Source organism: Trachinotus anak, unplaced genomic scaffold (assembly GCF_046630095.1).
Source record: "Trachinotus anak isolate AG129_WGS33_773 ecotype Australia unplaced genomic scaffold, CSIRO_AGI_Tana_v1 ptg000032l, whole genome shotgun sequence".
Classification (NCBI taxonomy): Eukaryota; Metazoa; Chordata; class Actinopteri; order Carangiformes; family Carangidae; genus Trachinotus; species Trachinotus anak.
This window is the reverse complement of record NW_027273883.1, coordinates 16996861-17008859: the sequence shown is the minus strand read 5'-3', so window position 1 is coordinate 17008859 and position 11999 is coordinate 16996861. Positions and strand designations below refer to the sequence as shown.

General features: G+C 39.8%; 1 protein-coding gene across 3 annotated transcripts; it reads left to right on the top strand.

Moving 5' to 3' along the window:
• Positions 1 to 665: 665 nt before the first annotated feature.
• Positions 666 to 11283, top strand: mrpl13 (mitochondrial ribosomal protein L13). Of its 3 annotated transcripts, none has more exons than XR_011686678.1 (8): positions 666 to 822; positions 1898 to 2021; positions 2328 to 2421; positions 2938 to 2998; positions 4705 to 4791; positions 6727 to 6848; positions 10789 to 10864; positions 10982 to 11283. XR_011686678.1 is itself a non-coding variant. In XM_071469381.1 (8 exons), exons 1-7 carry the CDS (start codon positions 796 to 798, stop codon positions 10811 to 10813), a joined length of 540 nt encoding a protein of 179 aa, XP_071325482.1. In that variant the 5' UTR covers positions 666 to 795; the 3' UTR covers positions 10814 to 10830; positions 10982 to 11283. The 3 variants fall into 3 exon arrangements, 2 of the variants coding, with proteins under 2 accessions (XP_071325482.1, XP_071325480.1); XM_071469381.1 differs by having other exon boundaries at positions 10789 to 10830; XM_071469379.1 differs by having other exon boundaries at positions 10789 to 11283.
• Positions 11284 to 11999: the final 716 nt, after the last annotated feature.

Below are 11999 nucleotides of genomic sequence, written 5' to 3'. Positions count from 1 at the left end.
GAAGTTGTGAAAAATCATATCGGCGTCTTAGTGAATCCAGTTATGCGGCGAATATATCGATTAAAAACAATTACATTCCTGAAAAAAAGTGTAAGAAGTGACGAATAAGTGCGAGAAAAACACAAAATGAATGAAACTTGGTTTGTGTAGAAGAAAACTCGCCTTTGTGTCGTTTATTCACTTTTCATTAACTTTTTCTCGTCCTGACGACGCTAGCGGTAACCTAGCAACCATCCTCGTTCCCGAGACACAGCGGGACCGCGGATAGAGTGCACGTACACAGTGATGACGTCACTCAGAGAAAAAAGACTTTTCTGAGCTTTGAAAAACTTTTACAAAGATTAAAACCCCATGGCTTAAAAATGTAGAATAGAAAGATTGATATTTGGCTGTGCGCACAGCTGGAGGTGTCCTGTTAAAAGTTTTACCGGCCTCTCTTTTACTATTGCACAGTATCCAGGTCTTATAATACATCCATGAAGTGAATACGTTGACGCGCGACGTCAAAATAGGTCCGGGTAGAAACTACCGCTTGACAGGCTCGTAATCTTAATCTAAAACATTTGTAATCCAAGATTTATTCAAAGATTGTCGTTATGATTACTTACTAACAAGTCACACGAACTGACCCGTGATGTGCCAGTACATTTCGTCCCATGAGCTAGAATTAGAAAAAGCTGTAACGTAGGATCAGCAAAGTCTCAAATCTTGTTTCAACCGAATACAATTACTGAACGGACCGATACTCACGTTGAGGGTCAAATGTTTTGAGGATGTGCTGGTAGTGTCGTCGAAATGTCAAGTTTCTCCAGATCTGCCCAGGTGATTTTACACATTATACAACGTATTATCTAAGTTTGAACTCACAATTAGACTATTGCGTGCTATAGCGCCACGCAGGTCGATGGCCATACTGTGAGCTAACGTTGCTAACGAGCTAGCCGCGCTGGGTATGTGTGTGTGTGTGATTATGAATATTATTGTAATGGTTATTTACTGGTGGACCGTTGGAGCTGGAGAAAAAGCAGTCAGCATATGCAGAAAAATACCCACAAATCGAGGTTGTTGTAGTCAAGGAGCGTTATAGTTGTAAGCCCAATATTAAGTCTAGTTAGCCCCTGTAAACATTCACATAAAGTCAAATTATGCCGTCTTGAAACGTTGTTGCGGGCTATTTTGGGATTATTTACAACCAAGTTCTTCTCTAGACTCACACTGTTTTTCCAAAAGATAGGGATTTGGACGTCGCGGTGCAGTTGACAGGCTGGTACTAATGTTAAAATTGGAATAGAAATGACATAGAAATCAATTATTAAAATTGAGCGTTAAGATATACAGTTCTGTACTAAAGTGTTGTAAGTATAAAATAAGAGGTGCTTTAAAAATGATCAAATAATTCAGTTAACTTCATTCATGCAGTAAACAGAAAAAAACCCTGAATCATATCAGGATTTGCTCTGACCAGCAGCAGTGCTCCTACGTGTGCATGCACACTTTTTTCAAGGTGGGTTGTTCTAAGCATCTCGGAGAACTTGTTCTGTGGATTTAGGCGGTCTGTGTCCTCTCTCTCTTCATGGGATCCCAGACTGACTCCATGATGTAGAGATCAGAGCTCTGTGATGGCAGACCAATCAGATGCCTTTGTCAGTATTGCATAAGGAATGAGCATCTAAACATCTAAAGTGCCTCAAACTTTTGCACAATACTGTAAAAAACACGTAGTCTCATGCCATAGACCTTTTTCACGGCAGACATTTTGATAGCAGGAAAGCAGGAAAAGCACACCTGTTAATTAACAACATTAACAGTGGCTCTGTTGTATTCATTGTTGCCATTAAACCTGTCATGGTCCCATGGCTGTTTATTCATCTCATTCTTTATCCCTTTCTACTTTCAGCAATGGGCGACCTTCGCCCGCTCCTGGTTCTTAATTGATGCCAGGATGCAGCCTCCTGGGAAGATCGCAAGCATGTGTTCTGTGAGATTACAGGGGAAACACAAACCTATCTACCATGCGCTCAGTGAGTAGGAGACAGGGCTGTTGCATCTGCCCCCTTCCCTCCCCTCCCACAATTTCATCCCTGTTGAAGGTTGTCATGGCACGAAATGGCCACATGATGGCAATAGAGGACAAACATTTAGAATAATTTTTCCTCCTCCTTACAAATTCTGCAAGAATTTAGATTCTCATAATATCCTTTGTTTTCTGAAAGGTTCATCTTTACTGGTCTAGCAAACTAGCTGCTGTTTTTGGTCTAATCATTGTCAGTCCAGTATTTTTTCTTACTATTTCTAACATAACAGTAACCTCTTTATCATCTTTGCAGGTGACTGTGGTGACCATGTAGTAGTTATAAACACCAGACACATAGCTTTCTCTGGAAATAAATGGGAACAGAAAGTCTACTCATCACACACAGGGTGAGTGCCCACTTAAATCGCATGACAGTTTTCTTGTCACTTTTTCTGTTTTTGTTCTTCAGTACTTCAGAAGATTTAAAAACAAAGCATGTCTCAGTAGCCTCTTGTCAAGGTCACCAGGAATGACAGCAACCCACGAACACACCACAACTTCTGTGGTGGGTTGGAGTTGTGTTGTATTTATATTCTGGACTCTCAGACTTTTTCTCCAAGGTAATTTTTAGTTGTAATTCAAAGTGACACACAGTAAGATCTGCATTAAATTCTCGGATATCCCTTGGCTGCTGAATGCAACAATGAATTTACTTTGTTTAAAAGAGAAGAGGCATTTGATTAGAAATGCAGATTAATAAGCACAACACTCAATCTATTAATTAATCGTGTTTAGCAGAAGATCTTATTTTTCATCATGTCAACTGTATGCATACTTTTATGATATATATCTCATAACTGTAAGAGTAAGTTACAGTTTGTCATGCACAATGGGGACTGACTTAGCTTGTCTTTTTTCCAAAGGTATCCAGGTGGCTTCAAACAAGTCACAGCTGCCCAGCTGCATCAAAAAGACCCAAAAGCTGTAAGTGCTGTCAGTCAGTATTTTTTCTTACTAACAAATAATATCCTAAAGTCTGAGAAATGCCACTGCCATCATACCTTACACTGTGGATTTCTATTTTACTGTATGTATGATTCTAATCCACATTCTTGGAGATTAGTATAATTTCTGTCTACCACATGCTGTGCAGAGTAGGTGTTTCATGGTTTGACATTTATCCCTTCCTTCGTATGTGCTGCTTGTGCACATTAATGTGTAGTACAGAGCACAGGGATTAAACAGCAGTGGATTTACACTGCTGATGGTGAAACTCAGTATGACAATGTCAGGTCACGGTTAATTCCTGGGGCTTTGGCTGTGTTGCATATTCACGGTTTCAGTGTTACGGACCCTTCATTGTGTTACAGAGCCTGGCTTTTTACACTCAAAGATGAAATTACATTTAGAGCTTGATGTGCAGAGAGCAGTCTCAGCTCTGGGGAGCGCGGGGCACACAGTCCTGATGGATATGGCATAAAGCGTTGTTAAATCATCTTAAATCACTGCAGGGGAAATTCTTACACCACCACAGCCCTATATGAGCAGTGTAGTTTATGAGTTATGTAGTTTTGAGTTGATTTCACAGTCAGAAAATACTCAGCAAACCCAAATGTGTATTAATCCACATCTAAAAATAGTCCCCAATAAATTCATTATTTATTGTCTTTAATATTAATATTGACCAAAAACCACAGTGTCCAGCTATTTTAGGAAATCACTGAAGCTTTAAAAAATATATAATAATATATATAAATATTTGTGGCCTCTTTTTTTAAAAGATTTTATTTTCAGTAGGAACAAACAAGCTTGAGGTTGGACAGATGGGAAGTCAGAAAATATTGAGAAACAGACTAACACAATATTAAGTCATGACATGCATTGTTCTGTGATCTGTTTGTTTATATATATTTATGTATGTTACATTAGGTGATTGTCTATTGCTTGATTTTAATATTTGATTTACCTTCTGACCTTTTGACTGACATTTTTTTCTCATTGTAAAACATGCACCCTGTTTAGATTAATCAGTGGAACATGAATCCTGAGATTTACAGGGCAGTAAATTTGATGTGATATGATTTAATGTTGCACAATAGCAACAGGGCTGCTGAGCATCGTTAAACATGTCAACAGCAGAATAAGAGCTATACAGCAAGAGTTTGTAGACTTTTTCCACATGCAGTTTGTGTAGGATAATAAAAATACCGTAAAATTGCTCTTGTCATGTGGGAGCCACAAATGTAGGTGAATGACCTGCACTGGTTCCCAGTCCGTAGCTTACAAAACCAGGACACATGTCTACTCTGCTGTTGGCTCCTTGCTGATGCAGATTTAAGTCCAGCCTCTGACCACAGACGTGTGTCCTGATGGTGGTTTAGTTAAATGAGCTTTGGAAAGAGAAGAGGGAGAAATAGAATTGGACAGATGAATGATTTGTCAGCTCTGCCTCTGTCCAGCTTCTCTCTCCAATATATCTGTATATCAGTATATCAGTCCAGTAACTCTGTCCAAGTTGAATTCACATTTTAGCAACAAGACTTGTATTGAGAGACTAAGTCAATTTTTGGGAAGCAAAAGTAAGAAAAAAGTGGAAAAAAGTATGTAAGTATGTTACTTGTAGATGCTGACTTTTTACAAGAAACACTGAGCTGACTTTTCAACCTTTTCAATGTGCTTCGTCTCACCAGATTGTGAAGTTGGCAGTTTACGGCATGCTGCCTAAGAATCTACACCGGCGCACCATGATGCAGCGGTTACACATCTTTCCTGATGAGGTAAGTCCTGTTTCTCCTTATTTCTCAGAGCTGACAGGTTGACAGATACTCCCCCTACAATTTCATCATCCAGGCTTATTAAGGACAATCAGAGAGAGGGCACATCATGAGAGAAGGTGACTCAACCTCTTTTCCCAACCTTTATCCGGGTCAAGGTTTTCTTATTTTCAGCTGCTTCACCTTCCCTGTTACTATCAGTTAGTTAATATACAATTAATATATGTAGTTCAACGTGATGGTTGCCTTAAATGTAGGAGAGTATTAGTTCTTTACTTCATCTATATTTTCCTAGCTGGTGTGGCTGTTTGAAGTGCTGGACAATGAGGAGGCTGCTCAGTGTTTCTCACTGGTTGTGAAGACTCCTCAGAGGCACTTTTCACTTTGTATAACTTCAAGCTACAAGGGGTCAAATGACAGTCTGTGCAATACTTATCAGTTCAATTTTCCATATGAACGGCCCCAGCCAGCCAATCGGACGTAAGTTGAGTTGGACGCTTAGATCCCGCCCTGTCAGGCAGCCTGACAATTTTCTATTTTTCAATTTTCAGTTTTTCTAACACAACATTAGAAAAACAACTCCATAATCTTAATTATACATTGATCTGATAAATGAAAAATCATACATTTTCTAGATTTAATATTTTATATGAAAAATTGAACATTGATAAACATTCAACATTACAAACGACTGTGCAAAGTGAAGGGGTTCGTTCATGGTGTTGATTGTTTCAGCTCTTTCAGCTCATTGTTTGGGTTTGGAGCTTTACAACTTTACTATTTCACTTTCACTGAGAGCAGCTCTCATCAACCTTGTTCCCAGATGCAGCAGGCAGCTGCTTTGAGGGAGCAGTGACTCGCTGGTGAACACGGAGGAGCTTTTAGAAGCTAAGAGCCAGATATTTCTCAGGAGTTGATAGAAACAAAAAAGCTAGCTAAAGGAGAGTGAATATTGGACTTAGATACACAGGATGGTCAGAACAGGACTCCAAATTAATGCTAATGTTGCTCCTTGTCTGCTGGATGTGTAAATAAGCAGATGTTTGTTGATGCTTGTGTTTTCTGTATAGTGTTCAGCAATGCAGTTCGTTCTGTTCGTACTGCCCTGAAGAAGTCAAAAATCAATGAATACTTCTTTGATCACATTTAAACACTGGTGTGACTAATGTGTTTCAGCTCAGTTCTCAAGTGTCAAACTGTCTCCTCTTACTACTTTATTCAAAAGGGAAAACATGCATTGCGTCATTGTTACGGTGAATTATGGTCTCTGCAGTTCATAGACAACACCTTTGGCGCTCCGTAGCATTAAATTTTGATTGTTTTAAAATTGCATTGGCGTCACACATCACAGCTTCTGAAATGGATTGAAACAAAAAAAGTACTTGAGAGGCTGTTGATTGACCTGGGCGACAGGTACATGGGCTGTTTGGTGTCAGAATTTAGAGGTGATGAAAGTCTGATACCTGTCTTTTATTTTTTCCTGGTCCTGTCTTGACGTCTGAACTGATGTAGTGTGCATCCTTAATTACAAGCAGATGGACTCCCTGAGCCTCATGAATGTCTGCAGTCCCATCTGCAATTCAGAACAATGCAGATAGTGTGAAGTTGCTAAAGTACTCTTGTTTTTGTTCCCTAAAATTGTCTTTTAGTCCAAACTACTTGCCCACTTCTTAATGAACCTGGGGCCACGCACCCACCTTTAATGAATATTAATGAATATTAATGAGAGTGACTGTGTGTCAATGCTGGAGAGTGATGGATTCCCCTTTGAGTAGAATATCTGAGCTGCCTCTGTGGTGGAAATGGGACCACCTTCTTTATTCTCACATTCTTTTTCATGTCACCTCCTTTCAATTCTTTTTCTCATCCCATTTCCTTCCCTTCTCCTTTAATTTTGTGTCCTGCCTAAAACATTCTCCTTTGTCCAAACCTTGCTAGGAGCTGCCAGAGGACGTCCTAGCCAACCTGACGGAGGAGCTGCCTCAGCCCAGAGAAATCCCCAGGAAACTCAGCGAGTACACCCAGGAGGAGATAGACGCCTTCCCCAGGCTGTGGACGCCGTATGTAGAAACAGGCACATACACTTTGTACTCAAACACAGCAATGCCTGAAGAAATGCACACACTACATGCAGTGCACATGTAGGTGGCACAGCACATAAACAGAAATACAGGAGGTGTCGAATGTAGTACAAACGAAAACCTCAGCACACAACGATTTAACAGGATCTGTGACTCATTCTCTTTATTGATGTCTCCCTTTCAATGACATTTTGGTGTGTTTGTGTGTATTTGTATTTGTGTGGAGTGTTACACATTCATATGAGGTCCTCTGTGCTATAGGCTTTTTAAAATACCAAATGAATCATGGCTTCTATTGTTTAATTCCACCCATGAGAAAATTCACTGTCACTGAGCGTCGTCTCAATCGTAAACTAAATGGAATCGCTGTCATAAAAAAGCAATGAGAGACAGAGAGAGAGAAATACTTCGTATACTCACACTTAACACAATTGTAATGTCTAGTGATAATCACTGACCACCACTGTAAAAACTACAGCAGTTTTTTTCACTTTTGCTTATTTGTGGTTCAGTTATCACAAGGTGACATCAAACATAACGTTCCTTGTTAGAAGCTCATAAATTGACAAGAGTAATGTGAACACAAAAACACACACAGAGCCACCTCTTTGTGTGTTGTACTGATGAGGAGCAGCCAAAAGGGGGTGATGTTGAACTGAGTACCATCTCACAGTGACACTCAGTGCCTTCATACCAGCCTGCCTCCGTGATTCAGTAGCTGTCGTCAAGTAGCATGTGATTGTCAGGATTATAGCTGATGGTCATGCAGTTACGTCTTCTTTAAGATAGTCTACAACAGTAGTTTTTGTATTGTGCACTGAGAAGAATCACAGATTTTAAAATCCATAGATGATGTTGAGGCACCAACAAAGTAGCATTTTTATTTGGCACACTCTTCTTCCTCAGCTGTGCTCATTTGGACTGGTTGTTGCCTACAGAGGAGACTCACAGTAGGGGACATGTCAGTGGGAATTAACCAGTGTGTTGCAAACTTGAAGTGCAGTCAATGAATACGAGGGGGTTTGCACTCGTGCACTGTTGTTTTCATCATCTTACTAAGCAACACATGCATGAAGGGATCCAATTTAAATGCCTGCCAACCTCCTTTTTGTGGCTAGTCTGACACTTTCCCCTTGTGCAGGAAAAAATAAGATGCAATATTTTTCATTGTAACTAGAAACACATGTGCCTGCGGTGTGAGTGATTGTCAGCCAACAGAGAGCTGTCAGTATGTGACATGATACGCAGAGAACAAGGACTGACTGTTGGACAAGCAGCCACTTGATTCATGGGAATAGACTCCCTGAGGTTAAAAATTCACTTTCTGAATTCAGTCATAGGAGCAACTTGCATACACCTCTAGTACCCAAACGTATGACATTTGTCCCCAAGTTGACATTTTCTTCACTATATTTAACAGTTTTTGTGATTTTTTTTTTTTTTTTTTTTTTTTTTTTTTTTCCCCTCTCTCATGGTTAAATTTCAGACGGTCCTGAAAAGCTTTATAAATTAAGGCCAGTGTTCATTTTGCTAGCAGCAAACATCACAGGCCATTCAGCTGCTGCTCTGTAGATGTTGTGTTGTTTAACATAAACCTTGTATCTCAATGATTTCATTTTTTTTTCCCTGGCCAAGGTGATGCATCAAATATAAATATTAAAATGTCACAAACACATGTGGGGAGAATCAGCTGCTTTCCACCGCTCCCTGACTGTTTAGACAAACAAGGTTTCTCTGAGGCTGTGAGACAGAGCATCTGTTATTTGGCATAATCATATTCATGGCTTTTCAGAGTGAAGTATTTTCTGGTTGGAGATTAGACTGACATTGTGACCCATGGTTTGATGCCATGATAAAGTCATCCTCTTGCATTTCTCTGGGCTCACCTGTAGTAAACATCATTTGAACAGGTTGACTGAGACTGTTCTCTCTGCTTCAGCTGTTCAGGACGATGCCTTGGCCTCCATCAGTCCATCTTCCAGCTGCTTAACCAGTTCAGGGTCACTGCTCTTCATCCACAGCAGCAGTAGTCCTGTGGTAGTCTTAATTATCACTACTCAGAGGTTGTGATTGTTGGTGAACTCGTACAGAAAGATAAAGCAGTCATTTCAAAAGTGTTGCCTTGTGGCTCATCTCTTAGCAACGTCTCAGTCTAAGATACTGAAGTACCATCGTTAACACTAAAGACTATATCTCCGTTTCAAGCAGCGGCCACCTGCTTAACAAGAGTGTGAAACGCAATCATAAAACTTTAGATTCTTTATGTTGTAAACAATCTGTTGCATATGCACACTCAGTTGGCAGTTTATTAGATACACATAATTAAAGCTAATGCAGTCTGACAACAGTAGCTTTATAAGGGTTTATAATGTGCTGATTCAACTGTATGATCGTTTCAGAGGATCTAGTTTGTGGTGCTGTTCAACTTTATTGGATTCAAAAGAGAAGTGTCTCTGTGATTTATTGCAGGACTGATGTATTAAGACTGTTCACCCACCCCTACCACCCCTACCACCCCTACCAGGTTGTTTTGCTTTGATTTTCCCCAGTACAGTGGAGGTTAATAGAATTTCATTTGCAGTTCCTTTCTGCATGTTAAAAATAACATTTTAAAGAAAATCAACAGCCATCTTTCCAGAAACAGCGTTCTAGTTTTTTTTTTAGTAATCCAGACCTGAGTGTTTTCATTGGAACTACCATCTACTGAAGAAACAGTCCCTGTTCAAACTGTTGACTGTGTGCTCTTGTGGAGCAACAGCAACATTGTTTCTGGGAGTACTGTTGCTATTAAATTTCTCCAAATGTAATATTTCAGTAAGAACCACAAACAAAATTCAATTGATCTCCATTGTATTAGGGTTGAGGCAGAAATCTCAGACTTAAAATCTAGTTGAATAAAAACACAATCTGCTTGTTTAGTTGCCACAAGAGGCAACGGAGATGATGTTCTGCTGTAATTTGGGTGGATTAACCACTGAAACCTACAACAGTACTTTACTGTGATCCTGACACCATTTCACTGTGGTAAACCCCTCCACCTGGTACTTGAAACACATTGAAACAAAACAACCCACGTTCCGCATGAATATTTGAAGTGAAAAAGCTGAATTCAATTAAGTGAAAACACTGAATCTACACAAAGGGCTCTTATCCAAAAAAACTGTTTTCATTCAGTTACTGTCCTCTGAGTTTGTGTTCCCTGCACAGAAGTGTACAAGGCGTTTGGTGTTGTCAGAGTGTGTGTGCACGGTGATAAATGAGCCACCTCTTATTGTTTACTGATCCAATCTCCTGAGACAATCAGTGCGTGTGCTCAGGCCTGTCACCGTGGTTGTCAAGGTCAATCCTGGGTTATGTATGAGACGGGCCTTGGCCTAGTTAATATTCCCTCACACTCTGTCTTATTCATTTTACTGATCAAAAAAATATATGTGTGTGTTTGTGTGTCAGGGGAGATGAGGTTGAGGTCATCAAGGGCGATTCAGTCGTTACCCTTTATTAAACACATAGTTAATATTCTCTCAGAAAACCTCTGGAGCAGAGGCAAAAGATTATTATTGGATATGCAATAATAACTCACACATACACACACAGAGACACAAGTGCTCAGACATAGAAAAACGACAACATAAATATACTGCTGTAGTTGATAGCAGAGCTATTACACTTAATAATATTTTTCTACTTTGTATCAAAACCAATACAGCATGCTCTGATAGTATCTTCAATTTCTGCTGGACATTAAAGGGGAGAAAACACAAAGAGGATGCTGTGTCCTGTCTCATTTTGAAAAGAAAAAATGATAAGATCTGTCTGGTTTCTCATCTGTCACTTTCCCTCAATGTTTTTCCTTGTAATCGCTTTTTCTAGACTTCTATGCCTCTCCATACTAATGTGCTGTCCTGTGTTTTCTCCACAGACCTGAAGACTACAAGATGAAATGAAATCAAGGCTCTTTGACGTGAGGAGATTTTCACATTAATGCTACACCGAAGGCAACAGTTTCTTCTATTTTATTTGTAGTTATGATGCATGGCAAAACAAAAACAGATTTTCTGTGATCAGAGGAAATGTTACACAAAGTCAGTTTTTGTGCTTCTGTCTAAATCCAGGCAAGAGCACTGGCCTCAAAGCTTGACTGGACTTCTTTACTAAAGGAGATCAAACTCAGAATGTAGACTCCAGCATCATCAACACAAACTCTCTGCTGCTCTGTTGGTGGGTTAACACAGCAACACCCCTCTGTCAGTTGTCCTGGCCTTGACACAACCACAGCAGACCTGAATACTCCAGGAGCAGTTTAGAATTCCCCTGTGTGAGATAAATGATTGAATTAACCTGTTCTTGTCAAGTGGTTTTTATATCCTTGCTGTAAAATCTGTGTTAAAGTTAAATAAATGATCTAAAACACAAAGTTGTAGTTCATTACAGATTTATTGGTTATAAAAGCAAACAAAATAGAAAATAAATAAGTTCATATTGTACTAAGGGGCATGGTGGTGAGACACATTCCTTATTAAAACTGTTCAAGTTCAACAGTTTAAATCTCAAATGGACTAGGGCTGGCTCACAGCTGAACCTTTAGTTACTTTAGTGCTTGTTTTTTTTCAGACTGCAGTGAAGGAGGGGCAAAGCTTACACTTGTGGTTCAGTCCTTACTGGTTTCATCGAGCGGCAGCAGACTGTTTGGAATAATAACTAGCTCCAGGTCTCCTTCCAGCGCAGGGTCAGAGGTCAACCAGTGAGAAAACAGTTTCCACAGTGAGCAGGCCCAACTTTGCATAAGAACAATAAACAAAACAAACTGGGGCAGCAACACAAGACACAAACGACACAGATTTGTCCTTTAAATTCACCACGAGTTTGAGTATTAAAGCCCCCGAACAGACCTGCTCCGTGTTGGTAGTAACAGAATGAAATATGGCAGGACAAAATGTGATGGTGGCCAGATTTCCTCTGACCGAAAATGATAATTTAAAAGATGAACTTGATTTGTGTTCCACAGTGTTAAGGGAAGGCATTAAACTTGACAGAAATTTGATGCATCTGCTTCTACATTTCATTTTGGGGGGATTAACTCCCATAATAGCTCAGCCAAGAATACCAGTAAAGAGAAGCAAACTCAACACA

Excerpts from the sequence above, each read along its gene's own strand:
- mrpl13 (XM_071469381.1), top strand. The coding sequence starts at position 796 with ATGTCAAGTTTCTCCAGATCTGCCCAG. Across the intron at positions 4,792-6,726 it reads TACACATCTTTCCTGATGAG|GAGCTGCCAGAGGACGTCCT; the intron begins GTAAGTCCTGTT and ends AAACCTTGCTAG. Across the intron at positions 6,849-10,788 it reads TTCCCCAGGCTGTGGACGCC|ACCTGAAGACTACAAGATGA; the intron begins GTATGTAGAAAC and ends TTTTCTCCACAG.